This window comes from Thermobia domestica, chromosome 2, assembly GCF_964235325.1.
Source record: "Thermobia domestica chromosome 2, izTheDome1.hap1.1, whole genome shotgun sequence".
Taxonomy (NCBI): domain Eukaryota; kingdom Metazoa; phylum Arthropoda; class Insecta; order Zygentoma; family Lepismatidae; genus Thermobia; species Thermobia domestica.
The window spans coordinates 52,654,833-52,676,872 of NC_137455.1; the positions used below are offsets into that span (position 1 = coordinate 52,654,833).

At 34.9% G+C, this 22,040-nt stretch overlaps 1 protein-coding gene across 3 annotated transcripts in view; it reads right to left on the minus strand.

Moving 5' to 3' along the window:
- The window catches only part of LOC145672130 (sodium- and chloride-dependent glycine transporter 1-like), a 102,329-nt gene that overhangs the window by 50,090 nt on the left and 30,199 nt on the right, over positions 1–22,040 (minus strand). For all 3 annotated transcript variants that reach the window (XM_081741454.1, XM_081741445.1, XM_081741434.1), the window contains exons 2-4: positions 10,792–10,985; positions 6,139–6,273; positions 4,019–4,173 (exon numbers count right to left, since the gene is read on the minus strand). In XM_081741454.1, coding sequence (XP_081597580.1) covers positions 4,019–4,173; positions 6,139–6,273; positions 10,792–10,975 — 474 coding nt within the window. In that variant the 5' untranslated portion in view covers positions 10,976–10,985. The remainder of the gene's footprint in view (positions 1–4,018; positions 4,174–6,138; positions 6,274–10,791; positions 10,986–22,040) is intronic.

Below are 22,040 nucleotides of genomic sequence, written 5' to 3' on the forward strand. Positions count from 1 at the left end.
GTGTGTGTGTGTGTGTGTATGTGTATGTGTGTGTGTGTGTGTGTGTGTGTGTGTGTGTGTGTGTGTGTGTGTGTGTGTGTGTGTATGTGTATGTATTAGACATTTGCTAACTTAGATAATTTGATTTTTTGTGTGTATATTAGACATTTGCTAACTTAGATAGTTTGATTTTTTGTGTGTATATTAGACATTTGCTAACTTGGATAGTGTGATTTTATATTTACTAAAAATGTGAGTTTATAAGCAATAAACAAATGTAAGATTTCTCTTGGTAAGTAACAAAGAAAAGTTGTAGTACTTTTGGTTGCTAGCTCACAGTAGAATTTAAAAACAGTACCGGTAGCTCAGAAGCTTCATAAGTTTGGCGACCACTGGCCTAAGTACATTATTTCTTATTGTTATAATATGACATACGCATGTTAACACGCAATATAACAATGAAATAATACTTTAGTTTCATTCCATGCTTATGCAAAAGTAGACCGACTATACATCCAAATGACTAATATGGAAAATCTGATGGAATAAAAACTCGGAGAAAATTCCGAGACATGATAGTGTCTACCACAGGCTCACAGGCATGGAATAAACCTGGGAATTTCGCATCAGAAGTGACCACTCTACCACTGAGCCTCAGTGCTTCTTATTTAATAATAGGCTTGTTTCAACGACACTTTCTTCAAGTGCAATGAAGCTTATATGAACTTTGAATTAAGCACTCATATTCATGTATTGTTCCTCCTTACGTGCTTCTAAACGATTACAAAAATTATATATATACAGTGCTGTAGTCCTAAAATTTTCAGAGAGTATACGCTGTATTGTGATTATCTATGATTGTCATTAAAGACATAAGGCTTTTTTTAATGAACAATGTAAAAGGCAAATTAAAATATAAAGGATATATTACGGTTTTATAGTCTAAAAGCATTTCATGTTATTTTCTTGGTGACACTCTTTACATCACACCCTTAATAACATAAATGAGTGTAGGTATGGAGAAAGAACCAACTCACTCCGAGAAGAAACAGAAAAAATTGCGCCTGATCAGCCAGAAGTAAGAAAATTGTTTCCAAATATAACTATAAAATCATTAAGGCATGAAATGTTTGTTTCAATTAATAGGTTCTGTATTGCTTAAAGTTACGTATTAACATTGGCGTGATATTGAAAATATTCATATCTTAGTTTAAAAATGTCGAACGAGTTTGGTTCTTTTCAGCAGAGAACAAGGGTTCAAGCAATTGGGAAAATCACAGCCGTCGACCTTCAAAGCGCTTGGATATCCTCTCAGAACAAAAATGTGCCATTTTGCATCGATCTATTCCCTCATCTCAAAACTAACAGTTTGTGTCTTGGTTCCTTCCTGTATAATAACATCCAAATAATAATAGCTAGTAATAACAGTAACAATGTAAACACATAAAATATAAGACGTGACACTAACCTTGTTAAAGTCTTTCTCGGAAGCTATTTGCGTCCGTTTGCTCAATAAAACTCTAAAGTGAAACTTCTAATTGTCCTCACACTTGTCACTAGAGCACTTTTCAAAAATACCTTAAATACCACTATTTACACAAAACATAGAAAGCTTAAACAAAGTGGTTTGAACACCCACCATTAGCTCCCTCTGCAATAAGAAATTCTTCTTATGGAGCTATTCTCATCTCTTAACTCGAACCTACTCCATATTTATCACATATAAACTCTTAGGGCCTTATGCAGAGTCATTTTGACGCGTGATTAGTGCAATACTAAAGCGTTTCGACTAACATATGTTGCCTGCAGTAGTCAGGCATTTAGTATTACGCTAATTATACGTCAAAATGACTCTGCATAAGGCCCTTAATAATTAAATAACACTGGTAGAAGATTTTTAAAAGCTTGAATAAAATAACATTATTTTAAAGATCTTATTATTTATCTTCAACACTACAGTTGTGTTCTAGAGCTATTCGCACCGGTTTACTTCAAAATACTCCAAAGAGTTTTATTTTTATTTTTATTTTTTTTTTTTCCACGAGTGTTACTGGTGCTTTTTGTACAAACTCTTGATTTGCTGTCATTTGCAGCACCGTGATTTTGAAGCCACGTGTTCACGTAATCTAAACCATGAACTGATCAAGTGGTGGTCCATTTGATTTGATGAATATAAAGACTGGAGACGTGGGTAAACAGCAATGATGATTTCAAGTCAATGATAATGTTATTCATCAAGCTTAATCCTCGCTCGCACTCTGCTGTGAAACATGGCAATGTGGAAATTGTTCTCATCACTGATAATATTAACGTCGTATTACAGTACTATACGCTTTAAAGCCGAAGGTACACTCTAATTACTAAGATTAAGCAGAGGATATACGACGTAAAAGTAGACCGACTGTACATCCAAATGACTAATATGGAAAATCTGATGGAATGAAAACTCGGAGAAAATTCCGAGACATGATAGTGTCTACCATAGGCTCACAGACATGGAATAAACCTGGGAATTTCGCATCAGAAGTGACCACTAGACTACGGTCCTATATATATATATATATATATATATATATATATATATATATATATATATATATATATATATATATATATATATATATATATAATATTGGTTTTGAATGATTTAATCACCTTAAAGTGGATAAGTATAAACAATAGTTAAAATCACAGTTAGGAGGAAAATGTTCAAGAGTTTTGATATGTTAATCTGGAAAGAACTAACTGAAGCATAAAACAGATTTTAATGTACATAATTTGGTATTTTATATCTAAATATACAACAAAATATAATACTATTTCAACAAAGGTAATTTAGAAATGTACCCAACGCAATATCTATTTAGAATAGTTATGTAGAAAAACAACTTACAAGAAAATTAAAGAAGCAACCAGGGCACTCACCACGTTGTAGGTTATGCTGATGATGTCAATCTGATAGGGGTAATATGCGGACAATAGAAAGAAATGCAGAAGTTTTATTAAACGCCTGCAAGGACATGGGTTTAGAAGTAAATGCAGAATTGCAGAAGGTAAATATAGAAATTCGTAGTAACCATAATACTGCAAATTATGGATACGTTAAAGTATCAAGTAATATTTCCCACAAAGTGGATATTAAAATATCTTGGATCAACAACAACACATAAAAACCACATCCATAAGGAAATTTAAGTATGAACTGAAACAGAGTTCGTATATTATTATTATTATTATTATTATTATTATTATTATTATTATTATTATTATTATTATTATTATTATTATTATTATTATTATTATTCAGTCTAAATTCTTTTTTCTTCGAAAATTCTGTCAAAAAATTCGAAACTATGTGTAAATAAGTAAAAATATATAAAATTATAATTATGCCGGTTGTACCATTTGGTTGCGCAACATAGTCGCATCTTTGAGGAAAAAACGCAGACAAGGCATTTTAAAATAAAACCTGAAGCGAATATTTAAACCCCAGAAAGGCGAGAATGACAGAAAATTCAAAACGAGGAACTGCATAATTTATACCGTTTACCTAACATTGTTAGGGTCATAAAGTCTAGGAGGCTTAGGTGGGCAAATCATTTAGTCAGAATTGCAGAAAGTAAATGTGCTTTCAAAATTTTAATCTGATCGGTTCGAATATTCGCTCCAAAAACCATCTGGATTCCTAACTTTTAAGCCTCTACATCCTGATTTTTTTTTTTCGCGCGGACGGATAGACGGGATAAATATATAAAGAAATTTTGGTAAATCAAATTCCTTTAAAAAGTAGCTGAACTACAACAAAAATGTGTGTTTTCCACTTGCAACCCTGTTCAAGATATTGTTGATTCTAAGATCTCATTGATTCAGGAATTGATCAGAAAATCTTTAGATTAATCCCACAGATACAAACATTGGGTCACTTGTATCGTTGGTCTTTAAGTTTATGGCTTCTAACTACCATTCCCCAAATCAGTTTCCACATTTATAATAAGAGCTTAGAAGAAAAAAATGCTATCGTTTCTATACCATACCTTACCCTTAAGCAATTTTCAGTATTCCACGTATTATTGCAGTCTTCCCATGGCAGTTTGGAAGTAAACGACATAGCGAAAAAATATAAGGGGTAAGATATAATAACGTTGTAGTATGGAATCCACAGGAAGTTTATCATTAGTATGGCATACCCAGCACCTACAAAAACAAAAATATGCTATTAGTTCATTTACCAACATATAATATACACCTGTATGTAAAAGTTGATCTTGTTCTTCATCCCTAAACCATTATTTTAAAAATGCTATGTTCTTATTTCAATACAGTCTAACTGAAGATTGATTCCTGTCTCACAGTGGCTTCAATGTTTCTACCGCTTCCTGGAAAATAAGTTACTACATTTCTGCCATTCCCCAATTTACTGTGTCTATGAGCGTAATTATCCGACAAAAAAAAAAAAAAAAAAAAAAAAAAAAAAAAAAAAAAAATGTTAGGAAAGGAAAACAATCAAAAATAATTGTTTTGCAATACTTTTTTTTTTTATTTATTTATTTTTTTTTTATACTGAGAAGGCCTTGTTGAGATGTCGGTAAGGAAGGATTTCTTATTTCAAGTGAGGAAATGATGCCAACGAAGTTTATGAAAGTATTAGAGATGTGTTGAATTCCTTTAATATTTTTGTTGAGTACTTTTTTCTTCTTTTCTTAACTAAAATAAGTGATTAACTTAAGATTAATGTTAAATAAATTAAGAACATGCGTATTACCAATACAGTATACTATGATACACATTATACTTGTGTCCTACTTTTTGTTTGTCAGAATCAGACAGATATTTGTACTTATTGTTACAAAAACAGAAATTTGTATTGATATTAAGGTTCTTCTCACTGAACTGGAACTAATCAAAGCCGTTAAGAAAGAAAAAAAAAGCTGTAGGGGGGAGAAAGGAAAAGAAATTCACACTACAGAGACCTGTTAATCCAATGTAAATTTTATAAATGTGCAATTTGTGTATTCTTACACCAAATTTTCTACCACCTTTTTACAGAACATGATAATTTTAATACTTCTGCATGACACTTTCAGCGTAGCAAGTTAACAATCCCGGGAGCAAGCTTCCATATTTTTAGTTGTACAAAGTTATGAAATTCTCTTAATCATTAAAAAAAGTAATAATAAATAAAAAAAATTAAAAAAAAAACATAGTATGGTATCTTGTCAAGCAAATTAGAAAGGCTCAGAGAAACGAGTATCCTCTAGTTGTGCCACTCACTGAATGTTTATCAGCGGAGTTGAGTTGATTTTGAGTTTTACGTCCCGTTCAGCACCTAGGCTATGTGGCACGTGGACCTACTGATTAACATGGAATGCAAACCACATGAGCTCTCACCGGGAATCGAATTTGGGTCTCCCACGCCAAAGGCGCGTACGCTAACCGCTTAGCCACGAAGGAGCTCGTTTAATCAGTGGCGTAGATAATTTAAATTCATATTCATAAAGATAGCGTAATCTTAGGATCTCAGATTTACACTTCATAACTGGTTTGAATTTATTTATTTTCTCTATTTGTTTAATCTTAAACATACATTATTATACATATGTAATATATTTAATAATTGAATCAGTAGTTTTAAAAAGACTATCAGTCAGAAAGTGGCGATTTTGCTTTTAGTTCAATATTTTATTTATTTATTTATTTATTTTTAACACCAATTGCTCACAACAAGTTGTTCATTTCATACAATGACAAGAAAACACTACTTTTTCAAAGAGAGGTGGATCATTTGATGTCTATCAGGATTTTTCAAAAAAACTAAAAGAAGTTTTTTCTTTGTTCTCTTAACTTTACTTTTCTGACTCATGACCTTTACAAAAACGACTAATTCAATTATTTTGTCTGCTTTATTGCAGAAACTGGCTATAGAAATGAGTTCTTGGAAGTATGTTTGTGTTCCTTACTTAAAAAAAAAAATAAATAAATAAAAAAAAATAATAAAAAAAAAAGCAAAACCATCTCCCTTATTGAAATGTAATACGAAATTTCGAAATTACATTGTTTAAACTAATCGTCCCGAAGACAGAGAGAGAGAAAGAGAGAGAGAGAAAGAGAAAGAGAGAGAGAGAGAGAGAGAGAGAGAGAGAGAGAGAGAGAAATACTTACCTTTAAATAAAGGTGTTAATTTGGAGAACAATGTTGTACAAGAAAGGCTAGTAAATTGCCCTAAACAAGTTTCTAAGAAAAACAATGGAATTCCACATAGAAATAGCATCATCAAATAAGGTACCAGGAACGCACCTAAAAAAAGGAAGACGTTTGCAGTCAGAATACCTTACAAACATTTATTATTAAAGTCCTTACAAAATATTTTCAATGCTCTTTATTTTAAACATGTTAATATCTTAAAATTACACTAGTATTAAAATGTTTCTATTTTTACAGAATTTAGATACAATTGAACAATTTCAGCATCTAAGAGAGACTTTTCTCAAATATGAATTCTTTATTTTGAAAGATTTTTGAAGGTATTATTGGATCAAAAGATCAAATATATTTCAATCAAAAAGTTTCTTGTTCTCCTTATATCTAGAGAACTACATACAGTGTAGCCAAACCCAAACTATCACTTAACTCAGTACGATGTGCTTATTCCGTAGAAAATACGAAAACTTGATTTAGGGGTCGTTCAAACATTTTGTGGCTCCTGGTCCCAAAAACTAATTATTCGCCAAAATCGCAATCTTTTGATGCTTTTTTTTTGATCACTCCTAAAATTCTTGGCCAAGATCTCAATCTTTTGATCCTTTTTTTGATCATTCCTAAAATTCCTGTTTTTAATATTTAATTATTTAGGAATACAGACCTCTATTAGCACAATACACAAACAGTGTTTACGATTTGTAAAAATTATTAGTCAAAAGATATGAATCTCAATGAAAGACTTTATAGTATTTGATCAAATGCTGAACCTGCTGTTTTATTTAGTTTTGCTCGGAGTTAGAATAACTATTTTGTATAAATATGAAGAGATGCTTGATTGTATTAAATATAATGAAATGATTCGGATTTAATAATAGTCAAAAAGTTCTTCCAGAGCTAAAATTTGCAGAAAACGCTGGAAAATAAATTCATAAATCAATCTAATTTACCGACTTTACAGAAAACGTTGTTTCAGAAATCATACAGATTGTCCTAATATCTACGTTTGTAGAAGATATACCTGGCGGTCGGAAGGATTTTCCCCTGTGACTCAAATTTGTCTTATAAAATAGTTGTTAGTTTTGAAACACGGAATTTTTATGTAGTGAATATATTGTGAGTAATATTTTTTAAATTCCCTTTATTTCTAGGTCTCATAATTCCAGGCTAAGTTTTCATAATATTTTTAAAGCTCTTCCGAAACCTGTAAACATGTTTTCCAAATAGAATTTTCATGTTAATTTGATGTAATGAATCATCTGTTAGAGATTTTCTTTATCCATTTCCTTAATTTTTGATACGTAGCTGAACAGATTCATAACAGAGTTTGCCGATGATCCTATACTCTTAACACACCTGGTATATATTTTATTTGTTTCTTGTTCTTTATGATAAGGGAGCAACGTACCCTGATTTGCTCGAACCAATTCTAAAGTAGCCATTTGAGGTAACCTTTCTCTCCTTCTAATTTTAAAGAAAGTATTTGATTTCTTCATTTCTCATTTCTTTCTCAGAGGTTAATAACACAGCGCCCTTGAAGTTTACTTAAACGTTTCATTTATCGAGATTGCAACAATTCATAATGTGAACACACAAATCAGGCCACTCTATTTTATAAACCTTTTAGAATAGAATTTACTATTTTTCTTGGGGTATATTACTAAATTTACAAACGTGAGCTGGTAATTATTTTCTTTTCCCACAGATGCTCCTAAAAGGAATTTCCTTATTTAAAAACAGCTTCACATTTGTAAATAAATGGAATATCATCCACATACCTATAATACCAAAGGATTTAGGGATTTAGGATTTAGATTTCTGGGCTTTCGGCACCTAAGGCCATTTAGCCCGTCACGATTTGAGGAATGACGTCCCTCGGCGAGCACACAATCCGGAGAAAGGGAAGGAAGAAAGGATTGGGGAAGGAAGGAGGCGGCCTGGGACCTATAAATTAGGTACCACGCCGGCATTTGCCTGGTGTGAATAAGGAAAACCCAGGAAAATCTCATTCAGGGTGGCTGGCCTGAAAAAGCGTGTTACACTTTTTTGACCGAGTGACCCCACCGGGAATCGAACCCGGGACCATAATACCAAAGGAATTTCAATATTTGATTCCTTAAAAGTTTGATTCAAAGTAACTGAGGATATTACTTAACAAGGAAAAGATTATAGGGAATTGCCAATAGCCAACTCATTCTATTAGAAATATATTTTGTTCTTTTTTTCTATATGTAGTTATTTACAGGATTTATTCATACTAAATATGGATTGCAAGACATTTCCTTAACGTAGTACTTTTTAGTACAGTCTCCATAATGTGGTAAAATAATTATTCAATTTGGAGTTATTTAACAATAAAATTTTGTTTCAATTTACAATTATTAATACATTATTGACACACAACGATTTAAAATGTCTGATAACGAAGTTGTAATTAGTGAATTTTATTTGTTATAGTTTGTTCAAATTTAACGTTCCATGCGATTACACTAAATAATAATATGGTAATTAAAAAAAGAAAGAAATTCTTCTGAATAATTACGGGGTTCCTTATATGAGATAGATCTCCTGTAATTCTTTACCAGTGGGTAACATACCCAAAATGGCTTAAACGTTCCCCAGTTGTACGGCGATACTGATCCGTTGAATAAGAAATGATGTAGATCGTTTATCTCCCGATATAAGCGTTATACGATGGCCGAATTCATTGATAAAATTAGCTCCTTCTTGACCCCAAGTACCACTTTGACTCTATGGCAATTGGAACAAACCAATATTTATCAAGGAGATCAATATATTTATTCCTTTTGTCGGGCTCCTTACGAGCAGATACGAGACCTGCGCGTGATGACGAATGTGGAAAATTGGAGGGAGCATAGGTATCGGTTCAGGTGAAGTACCAAACTAGAACTTTCCCTTTCTTCCAAGGCACTAATGTCATTCCGTCTGGTCTTTTTCCTTCTAAACGACTGCATCCGTTTGGTTCTCGTACTAATGGGACACCTGTAGATATGAGAGCTCTCAAAACGATATCGTTCACGCTTGAATGCCGTGATTGTCACCTGCGCTGCTCTTTGCATGATAAGCCATGTAAGTCTCTCTTATCAATGAGAGCATTAACAAGGACGACAACGGTGCGGTTCGCAAATATCTGCTCCTAACCGCAGAGTTGTAGCTATACGAAAACTTTCATTGCGTAGGTGTAGACCAACAGAAGATGACGGTAGAGCTTGAAGCCATGCACCGTTTTCCCGGGACGAAACAGCAAGGAATCTGGCCTTGTCTTCGATCTTATGAGTTGAAAGTAATAATGAGGAAACATGATGTTTTACTATGGGTTCGTCCCAGGCTGATTGAAGATTTCTTGTTAGCCGGAGGAGCAGACCTCACTAAAGTAGACCAATTGACGATGCAATCCTGTACATCTGAATCGTTGTCAATTCGACTTCCCACTACAGCAGAGCACTAGTTAACTGACTTGAGCTATAGAAAGAAGCAAGTAATGACGGAATAGCAACATCTGTGGCCCGACGGATTCCGAGATCTCCATTTCTGACTGGTAATGATGCTTGTAATCAGGACTCATTGCTTAGGGTGCAGTTGAGGATAGATTCCTATCCTGTTCTTATAGTATCGTCGAATTTCTCAAAAAAATCCACTTCATGCCAGGATGGAGAACATCGGAAGAAATACTGTAATCTTGGTACTGAAAATGGGGCTCGCAATAAATAAAATGCTGAATGAGCTGATAAATTTAATAAGCGTGACAAGAACTCTAATTTCGAAATCTTCTCTAACAATATTTTCATCCTGGCTTCTGATGATAGAGCTGCACCAAGAAGTTCAGCATTAGTTGATAACAGTAGTTGTATACCGGGTGCAGATTCAATAAATTTATTACAAAGATTGTCCTTAAATTCAAAAATAATAATACTTCATACAAACTTCTAAAAGCTTAATGATTCGTTCTATTTTAAAGACAAGAATTTTATCTGTGGTTAACAAGTTATTGATTCACTATTCCAAATTTTTAAAAAAATCGAAGGATACATACAATAAGATCATATCGTCGCACGAGAGGAACGTAACTCCATTGTCGTAGGTTTACAGGCGAGAGAGCAAAAACATCATTTTCTTAGAAAGATGCGTTTTCAATAAGATGATCATTGAGCTACATTACAACAGATGATCGACAAGAAAAACAGATGGCGTTACGTTCCATTTACACCAAATGGGGCGTTCAAAATTAAGTCCAAACATGAAGAAAGAAAAAAACGCATTTTTGGAGTTACGTTTCTCTGGTTCTCATGTGACGATATATGGAATTTTTTTTTTATCTTGATTGCAGACTAAATAATGTCATATTTACATTTTAATTTTCTGTTCCTTCCTTTTACAGTTCTTCTACACGGTTGGAGATAAGTCGCGCATAAGCTTGAAACTGCTTTTTTATAATACTTATTTATCGAAAGCAGATGATAAGTACAAAGTTCCTTTTTTCCTCTGATTGATTGTAGTCAGACATTTACGCGTAATATTCCAAGTAGACCTTATACATTAAGATAATTAAATTCCTTACTTAAGACAAATAGTGAAGAAAAGAAAAGGAAAACTTACCACCGCCATTTCTGTAACATAAATAAGGAAATCGCCAGACATTACCAATCCCAACAGCATACCCCATGCAACAGAGAAGAAATTCAACTTTTGACTTCCACTGGGCTCGTGAGGGTTCTTCGATGTCAAGCTTTTCGGCAGTAGACACGTCATTTCTGGCCAATGGTTTAAGTTGACCTTCCATTATAAATTATCTAAGACAAGATAAAGAAACAGACAAAAGTTAGCAAATGGATATTATTTGATTAAAATCTTACACTACTTCCTTCTGTTTTCTTCTTCATTGGTCACTTAGAAATGGCTTTGTTAATCGAAAGTACTATACATTATTCGGCGTAAGCTCTAAACTGCGATAAACAAAGCCACGTGAAACTAAATCTCGCTAATTTGCTGTTGTCCTACTGACGCTTGTACTCCTCCGCAAAATAGTTCATGTGATTGCATTATTACGTTTACTATGAAGCTTCATATAAAACTGCTATATTAATATAAATGACAAAAATATAATACGGATTATCTAATAATACTGCAATCGAATATGGCTAATGAAACAATAGAAATAAACACTAAGCATGCGCAGTAATTATGGCGCCAACTCAACTGTGGACGTGTGTTCTGCTTTTAAAGTCTGAAAGATGACTGGCATGAATCCCGGTTCCGCGAGTGTTGTGGTGAAACACCAACAAGGCAAACCCTTACTCACTAAGCAACAGTTGTTTACGAGCGGAATTCAAATACTTTTTTTTTTTTTTAATCTTTCGAGTTTCTTTTTTCTTTCTTTTCTGCTGCTGTTGTAAGTATCTGGACAACACGAGACAGTATTGTCAAAATGCACGTGCATAATTTGCTCCTCCCTGTGGGGAGTGGGAGTAATACATCACTAGCCAATCGTATTTGTGATAAGCGGAAGGATTCAAATATTTTGTTTATCGGAGTTTAGAGCTTACGCTGAACAATGTAGAGTCAAATAATTTGGTAATCTTCGATCTCCAGGAAAGTGCGAGATTGCAAAAGTTATTTTTCAGTTTCAAAGTTTTTAGCTAACTATAAACAGATCGGTATATGTACCCGTTCCTTGGTTACTTTTGATCCATTATATTATAAAGTTCATTCTTTCGGAAATATACACAAATATTATTATTTCTTTCTTGTCATACTGACTATAGGTTAGCGTAAAATATGACCATTGTAAATTCCATATGTGGCAACTGTACTATCTTTCTATTACCTGTGAACAAATCTCTCTGTAGAAATAACAATCTGCAGTTCTTCACTTCAATTGTAAATACAGTAGAGCGTCGATTATCCGAACGTCGGTCAACCGAACGACCGCTTAACCGAACTGTGTATTCACTCGCTTAAAGGATTTTTTAAACGTTAATTTTGTGTACTGTGTGTATTGTTCATGCAAAATGCGTATGTAATATGTACATATTTTTGTTTAATGAACTGTACCACATACTATATATTCCTACTAAAGTTGCCTTTGTACGTTACTTTGTAATACTTAAAGAGATGCCTGTTTTTATGAATAAATTTACTGTACAGTACTTCTTTTTGGCAAATAAACATGTACAGTTCGATTATCCGAACAAACCAGTTTTCCGAACACCCATGTCCCCCAATTACTTCGGATAATCGACGCTCTACTGTACTGATAATGACAAGACTGCACAATTGTAGAATAAATTAAACTTGCGAACAATACGTCATTAACCTAAATTATTACTTCTATAGAAAAGTTATTTACTTACAGATAATAGAAAGATAGCACATATTACAAGTCCAGAATACTAAAAGCATTACTTTAGTAACCATAATTATTATATCTGGAAATTTACCAACAATGTAGTTATTTATTTTTTAATGAATATGGATTGACAATGGCGAAAAATCACCGTTGAAACGTCTACTTTTGTGACTGCTATTTGGATACTTCGGTGAGAACTGAGCATTTATTATTAATTAAACATAGCTAAAGAATAAAACAGAATTCTTTTTATCAATAATAATAGATCTCTAAGTGACGAGTGACGCATACGAGTAATTGAAGCAAAAGTTAAACTGTTGTATGTTATAACAAACATTTGGAAAGAATTATCAAACAAACGCATAAAGAATTACCAAAGATCTAATCTTGAAACACGGACTTCCTTTGTGCTGCTACGTAGGCACGCTGACATTGATTTGACTAGTTTTTTCATGCATGTATTTATGCAAGGGAAAGACTCAAGGAAGGGTTCAGATCTCCAACTTTGGGGTCACATTGTTCTTATATATGTGGGTCTAGAATTTGGGAAGCAATTGGCCTGGACCTTCTAGAAGGTACCATTTCGGCCTTTGTCTGGTGGGAGTGAAGAAAACCAGGGAAAACCTAGTCAAAACCAATGATAGTGTGTCGATGTACCACCATCAAAGAAAGTCCGTGTTCAACTCTGAGCGAACAAAGTGATGATCATTTTATTTGGGATTAAAATGAGGTATTACTACTTGATTTCCAGGCAAAGGGTACCACAATTATCAGAATATACTATGCCTTACTGCTGCGTGCATTACGGGATTCTGTGACATCCCAGAACGTGGCATGCTGACAAAAGGTATCCGCCTCCTGGAAAACAACGCACCCATTCATGCTCGAATGTTGACCAAACAGATGCACGGCCCTGAGTATGAAATCCGTCATAGTTCGAGTTTTCTCTTGACTGCACACTTTCTTCATTCCACCTCTTCCCTACCACATAGTCATTTCCTACGAGCAAGTACTTCTGCGATGTTGCCACGCTGCTTTCTGTGGTGCAGTAATGGATTTTGAACTACTACACCTTACTTCAATTTCGGACCTATAACGCAATAACGGTGCAGAGTTTTGAGCTGTACATTATCGCATGACTTCCAGAAGTACGCAGGATTATACAAGTAAAATTTCATCGCTCTACGATATGTGGAAGTGGCTCAGGGTAAAACTTTCTCGCGCACCTCTCGTTAGCCGGCAAATTTCAATGAAATCACATATGTGTAAATTACTCAGAAACTATTGATTTGCGACCCCAGTTCATATAGGTGAAAATGTTCCAAAGTACTTGTAGAATAACCCCTTGCAAAGAATGTATTGAATTACTAGTCACCCTGTATATATATATCGTGTGTTCTAAAAATGACGCCCACGGACCACAGAGCACTATTCTACAGGTCAAAATAAAACGAAAACGTTATATGATGGAGTGCCCTCCGGGAACCATTGCTCTACAAATCCATCAAACAGTTACGTCGATTGTTAAGGTAAAAAGTGATTCTAATGTTAACGTCTACTGACTGTAACAGTCATCTGGCAAGAATCGATGTAGTTATTTGATGGATTGGTAGATGTAATCTATGGTTCTTTTCATATGAACAATAATTATATGACCATATTTCACACTTATGATTGATAGCATTCAACATACTCCAGACCTTCACAGAAGTCGCCATTAGATCATACTGGAGATGCGTATGAAAATGCTCTCCTCGCTGACCTAGTGACTAGACGTCCACCTTTAGTGCACAAGGTCTCGATTTAGATTCCCGTTGGGAGAAAGTTGAACGTATTGCACTGTTTTGGATTCCTGTAGGTTCCCGTCTCATATAGTCCTTCTTGGTTCTGAAAGGGACACTAAAGTTTCAGAAAACTACTGATCCTAATTAAAAAAAAAATCTCTTGATACTAGCACATCTCTCAACTGAAGAGATTGTGTACCTACTAATTAACTTTAAAAAAAAAATCAGTTGAAGACGCAATTGTCAAGTCTAGTCGAGAACCACATGATGCGGAAGATGCCGTGCCATCGGAAAGGAAACGGGGTCATCAACAATAATACAAAGTGTTAAAAATAGCACCAAAAGAGTGCCAAACGAACTTGGGAATTAAGAGCCTGCCTTACTAAAAATAACGCAAAATTTACCATTTTTCTTTTGCTTGTTTATTCATAAGTGAAAGGAGATAATGATATGCAACTTACCACAATCATAGATAATGTTGTTCTACAACAGCAAATATGAACCTGAAGAATTTTTAGTGTTGCCATCCATAGAAATTACAGTGTTGCTAGAATAACAATTTCCCTAAAATCTAAGTTAAGGTAGCGACTAGAGGAACGATCTCAACTGCACTTGGTTACGTATTGTGTTGTTTTGGTTTGCTGTGAACTACTTTTTAAATAACATTATTATTTAGTTTTATTAACAGTATGTTAAAACTATTTTGTTTATTACAAACTAAATACAACTATTATTTAAAATGTAGTTCACAGGAAACCAAAACAACATGATACGTAATCAAATGCAGTTGAGTTCGTTCCTCTAGTCACTGCCTTAACTTAGATTTTAGGGAAATTGTTATTCTGGCAGCACTGTAATTTTTATGGATGGCAACACTGAAAATTCTTCAGGTTCATATTTTCTGTTGTAGTATAACATTATCTATGATTGTGGTAAGTTGCATTTTATTATGTCTTTCACTTATGAAAAACAAGCAAAAGAAAAATTGTAAATTTTGTGTTATTTTTAGTAAGGCAGGCTCTTAACTTGGTATTTGTGAACTACCCTTGTACACCATTTATTTCGAACGAAACGTTCACCAGAGAATGTGTATCTGTAGTGAGCGTACTAAAGGGTTTGAGGGTCTCAGCTCAGCGCATCTGGCATGTAGAGAGAATCTGTCGAGACCAATGTGCTAATATTTTGAAGGTGGTTGTGCAACACAACCAAGCGCGCACACAAATTTTTATTGGAAGAGTCGAAGTCAAAAGATTCAAAGGAATCAGAGTGAGTAAGTGTGCTTGTGATTCAAATAAAACACAAGTATATTACTTAAAAGGAATTACGAAGTTTAGGGGTGGAACGGACCCATCCGTGAGTGTATTTTGTGAATACGACAAAAGTAATTATGTCTGAATCAAAATCTATTTCTGCAATTCTAGAACACCAGTAAACATCTATTGTTCAATTAAATAACCTTGAACTAGGTTGTACGAAAGAGGCTACGGTAGGCCACATGGTCGTTCTCAACACTTTTGCTCACGCGGGGTCATGACGTGTCAGTGGTCCATTGATAGACAGAGGGCTCTCACAGCACACATGTAACTACTGTTGCTCATGAGACAAGAGGAGAAACTTGAGAATCTACGACATGAGAAATTTCTCGAGTCCCGTTGGCATCACCTTGCATTTAGTATTTACTACGTATTCGTATTAAAATTTCCCTTGATAAAATCAGCTACTAATAAGTTATGTGCTGTGAACGACTTTTATGTTCATCTGGGTGAGAACATTGATTAAGGAAGCTGGGTAATTAGTATCTTTTTTAAATTAATGCTAATTATTCAACAGCTATCCTTATATAGCATTTGAATTTCTTATAACTAGCTTGTAAGTGCAAAATTACCAGGACTACTTCCAAAAGTCAAGTACATACATTTATAAAACGAGGCGAGAAATTTTCGAGAGACGAGACGAATCATTCGAGAACCTATACGAAACGATAAAACCTTATTACTCGTCTCGTCTCATGGCAAACATTACAGGTAACACAGTGTTCTCCTGAAGCACCGAAAACTTCTTGATAGAAGGATTGTTTAGGCCAACTTAATTGAGAGGGTGGTGATTACCAGTGCAAATACAAGCCAAAATTCTCCCCCATATGCATTCCCATATGTGCTGGACCTAGTTTCAGAATTCATTTCTCACAAGACTCTTGACACCTGTTCATCACCAACAGTAGCGTAGCCAGGATGTGTGTTTGGGGGGGGCCCAAGTGCTGTTATAGGTACATATAGAAAAATTACAAACAAAAAAATATATAAACATAAAAATATATAAAAAATTACAAACATCAAAGTACCAAAGTACATTGTCGGACCCCTTTGGGGGGGGCCCGGCCCCTCCGGGCCCCCCCCTTCCCTACGCCACTGATCACCAAGAACGTCTTCAAAGGTATCAGAAAGTACTGCAGTGGAAAGGAGAATAGGAGAAATGTCAAATGTCGTTCCTATTTTGAACGTAGTGATGGCGGTATGCGTCTCCATAGACATTCAGGTGAGAGATGAATTGCAACATATGTTCAAATTTGCCATACAAACAACACTCATACCTTACATTCTGGCAATGGGGTGGAGGAGGTGCAGTAAGTTACACAGTCCGCTTGCCTTTCTGCTTCGTTCATAGGGGTGTGACTAATTCATCATACAGTCGGAGCGCCGTTCTCCGACATTCTCTAAGACATTTTAAGGGCCCGATCTTTAAGCAGGATAATTCGCGTCCCCAATTCGCCAGAATGATCTTGTGTGCTCCACTCACAAGTGACTTCTATTTTGGCCTGCTTTGTCTCCCGACCTAAGCACACGCGTGGGACATGGCGGAATGGAGCCTAATATTCGACCCACCTCTGACAATGAGCAATGACCAGCTATATACATCATCTAGAAATATAGTTAAGTATGGAACACCATACTCAGATATCCATTATCCACAGCATTTTTTTTTTTTTAACCCAAACAGCTACTTCTGTGGACACGAATGATTTTTAACATCCTATATAACCTGTTCGGGACGTTCCACGGACATCATGTTGAGATCATTACTACCTATCATCAGTGGTGTCATTTGATGGCCCCTGATTTTAATATTTATGTACTACATTTTAATCACTACGACAATATATTAGTGAAAAATGTGAAATTTCTCTTATATCGGAGACTCCCCCTCGAAGCAAAATCAAGAATGATACTGTTGGTTATAATCACCATTTTCTTGTGTACCAACTTAAGGATAAAATATTTGTGAATTATGTTGGGTATCTCAAATGCATTTCCTCCAGTGTATATTATCTACACATATGTAACAAATAAGACACGAAACGACATGCCTTGAAACCACTTCTAAGCACAAGTTACATGAACTATTTGTACCAGTCATTCCAAACTGGATGCACTGTGACGTCGTAGTTTGCTGCTCAGGAAGAGAACAGAGAGGCAGGAAAAGTAACATTGAGGAAGAACAACAGGCAAACAGGAATTTCGACTCTGTAGTCGATGGCTTTGCAAGCATATTACTTATAAATCCATGACTCGCAACATTTGTTTTATTTTATTTTCCTTCTTTGTTCATATTTGTCTCTACAACTACAGATAGTAGTACTTTGCTAGGGACGACAAAACCTTGAAAATAATATATTTTAAAAGAGTTGATTTTGAGTTTAACGTCCCTTTTCAGCAGCGAGGCTATATGAGACGTGGACCTACTGATTAACGTGGAATCCGAACCACATGAGCTCCCGCCGGGAATCGAACCCGGACCTCCCACGCCAAAGGCGCGTACGCTAACCGCTATTATTTTAAAAGAATTTTATATATATATGGATGGATGGATGGATGTCGCAGACACATGATGCAAGCAATTATGATTTCAGGGGTGGTCTGACGAGATTTCTCCCCCTTCTCAGAGCTGCAATCTCTGAGCCATATCTCCACTCGTGTTCAGTGTATTGCAGTATTTTTGCAATATTTTTCACATCCAGTGTATTGAAATGCTCCCCTCCAGAGGGGGAAATCTTCAAAAATTATAACTGCTTGCAATCATGACATTATTCGAGAATCTTTCTTCTGCTGTAGAAAAGTATATTTGAATAGTAATTTTCCAATAAATATGATAGCAGTAGGGTTATCAGATTTTTCAGAGAAAAAGAAAGATTTTACGAGTTTTAGAGGAAGAAAAAAGATATTACTATTTTTAGGGGAAGAAAAACAATGATTTTACGATTTTTTTTAGAGGAAGATAAAGATTCTTTCTTTCTTTCTGCCACCTCCCTTACAGGAGATTTATAAAGGAAATCCCAGCCATTAGGGCCTTGTGGACTATATCACTATATTTGTTTTTAATTATAAATTGTTTCAAATAAGTAAATGTACTAAAATGGCACGAGCCAAGATGGCCGAATTGCCTGTTTTAAATGAAATTGTTTATCACACTATTAATGTAATAATATAGAAGGATAAGCGGCGCATTAACATATTAAAAATGTATATAATATATTAAAATTGTAGCAAATAATAAAATTGTCCAAAGTAATGAATTGTAAAGATTTAAAATTGAATAAAAATTGAGAGCAAAGCTCTCCAATACTTATTGTTTACAGCGCCATCTCTTCAAGATAAAGATTTTACGATTTTTAGGAGAAAAAGAAGGAAGATTTTATGATTTTAGGGGAAGAAAGAGAAAGATTTTACTGTTTTTGAAGCTAGGTTGCCAGTTGCCATGCTAAAAGAATCTTTTAGCTATCATTAAAAAAACTTTCACCCTCATCTTTGTATTTACTATTTACACATTACAACTTTCTGGAAGCAAAAAAGATATCTTCACTTATGTAGCACTGCACTCTAGTAGACAAATAGTGAACCTGTTCATTAAAAATGTGTATTTTGGCACGCTTCCCCTCCCTATCCTAAAGAACTGTCGTTTCGGAAGCGGCGAAACTGTTTTTTTTTCTTTATGTCAGTGGGAGGGCGATAGGTTATATTTGTAATAAGCACTGGATTTTTGAAAACTTATGTATGTTGCATGAACGTGTAATTCTTTACAAATAATTTCATTTAGGATCAATTGCCCTGCGTGGAGTAATTTTTCAGTTATAGGAATTAATGATCCTGAAGTTCGGTTGGGGCACATTAGTACACATGGGGAAGGTTCTAGAACACAGGTCCCCTCATATAGGTTAGTAGCTAGTTTGGTTTCTTTCTGTACCAAAGTTTAATATTTAATTCGCATAGTATTGCCGAGCGAGCGTTAGCGAGTGAAGGCGGGTCAGAGACCCGCAGGGTACAGTTATTTTCTCTCTCTATTACAGCTCAGTGCGAAGGGGGACCTGTATTCTAGAATCTTGCCGTATACATGCATGTGGGGTGGATTGGTACGGACCAATGTGCACCCACTGCTCTGTACCAATCTACCCCTACCATTTGTAATTATAAGCGTAGACTACTCTTTGTGCATTTCCCATGTATCACAGTTTTCATTGTGATTAACATCAAGTAGAAAAAGTTATTAATAATATAGGCTATCTCTTGTGTGATCGCTTGATTTCCGTAATCAAAGCATAAAAATAAATTAACCAAAATAATATGGAAAACTTTCCTATTATTATGTTTCCGACTTTCCGGAACTATAGGTATAGCCGATATACAAAAAATTTCGAATGGAAAATTGTTAAACCATTTAAGAGCCATGATAGCAAAAATGTGAAGATTCTTCCCCTCCAGGTCATAACATGCGACTGATTCTAATAGGCGCATGCCTAACAAAATAAACCTCAAATATATATTTGTACATGGACGCTAAAAGCCAGCGTATAATAAGCGTCATATTTATTCAAATTTCAGTAACCTATTTGAAAGTTATTAGGCGAAGTTCTTTAAACTTTAATTTTATAAAGGTAACCAAGAAAGTTCTGTCGCTTTTTGTGGAGGTCTGTGTTTAATTGGCCCTCACATAGTCAGTTGAATGCGAATGGAGATGAGGCGAACGTCAGTTGTTGGTGTGGATATACCAGCATACTCCCTGATTGTGGCAGTTCAGTTACACAGTGAACTTGCGTAATGACAGAGTGAAAACGGGACCTCCACCACAGAGAGCCCTAAGGGCGAGTATGGTGTACGAGTTCAAACTGGGGTCAAACGTCGCTATAGAAAGGGAGAAGATATGCTAGTCCTTTGGCGAGGGTGTCGTGACTACGCGCGTAAATTATGTAGGAGGGGCCCGTCGTTTTTGAGGGGGGGCAGCTACAATGTACAAAGCCAAAAACATTGTGTTGCAGCTAGTGTTTTTGAGGTCTGAAATCCGTTTTTTAAATTATTATTATTATTATTATTATTATTATTATTATTATTATTATTATTATTATTATGCTTTTTCTCCATAAATTATATTCCAGATAGTTTTTACTATGTTTAACCCTAGAAATGACAAGGTGAGCCTTTGAGGCTGATGACCACAATTTTTATTAAGAAGCTGCTTTAATGAAAGTTAAAGATTTTTAATATTTTATGAATTCTCACAGCTTCTTCTGTACACGCATTCATAATATGCATCATTCAGCTTGAATGATATTTTAATTACTTGTTTCAGCTTTTTTTTTAATACTTAATCATGACAAAGTAAACCTCTGAAACTAAAATGAAACGTTAGTACTTTTCTTTTAAATTCTTCATTATTACAATATTCAGTGGTCACTAGATGGCAGCACTGGCAGATGAACTTATTGCAGTGAATGTATTTTTTTTTTCTGTACATGCTATTTAAAATTCAGTTATTTCTCAGCGTTTACTGTTTAGTATATTTTTTTCTCACCTAAGGAACTGTGGCCATATTTTATGCAACACAGAGAGCCTCACACATCTTTATTCGTGTATAATGACAAATTCACGCTTGTATCTTATGTTTCGAAAGAAATCTCTTCAATTGTACTTTTATCCGGCATGCATCACGACAATAAATTTCATCCACACAAGAATAATAAGTCATATATTATTATACAGGTCGTTTCAAAGCAACACCAACAACGTTTGGGAGGTGACTACTGGCACCAAAATAAGACGAAAAGTATAGACCAATCTGGGTCCACAAATGCTTCCTTTCGGACTTATAGGCTGCTGAAAATATATATGTGTGTTCTATCCAAATATCCATGTTTCAGAATTTTGCGGTACTCACGCAACAATTTTTATAGAGGTAGTTTGGCTACGGGCATATAATTTGAAGCACTCACCAAATCTCTGAAAAAATTATTGTGGAAATACCGCAGGATTCTGAAACATGGATATTTGGATAGTAGTTCCTAAATGAAGTCTTGAACCGAACACGGTAGATCCCATAGTATTGGAGCAATGGATCCTTAAAACTCATTTTTTCACGTTTTTGGCAGCCTATAACTCTGAAAGGAAGCATTTGTGCACCCAGCTTAGTCTTTACTCTTCGTCTTGGTGTCAGGAGTCACCCCCAGAGCGTTGGCGGTCTTGTTTTGAAACACCCTGTATATTACAACGAAACAAAAAGGCTGTTTCATTCCTTTGGTTAGATGGTTAACAGCTATACATGCAGAAGGAAAACGAATTGATATCATTTTGCTTATTTTATGAACCTTCTGGATGCTTGTGAAGTGGCAGTATACGTGATTTGGACTAACAGCCACCCAAACTGGAATGTGACTACCACCGATTAAAGGT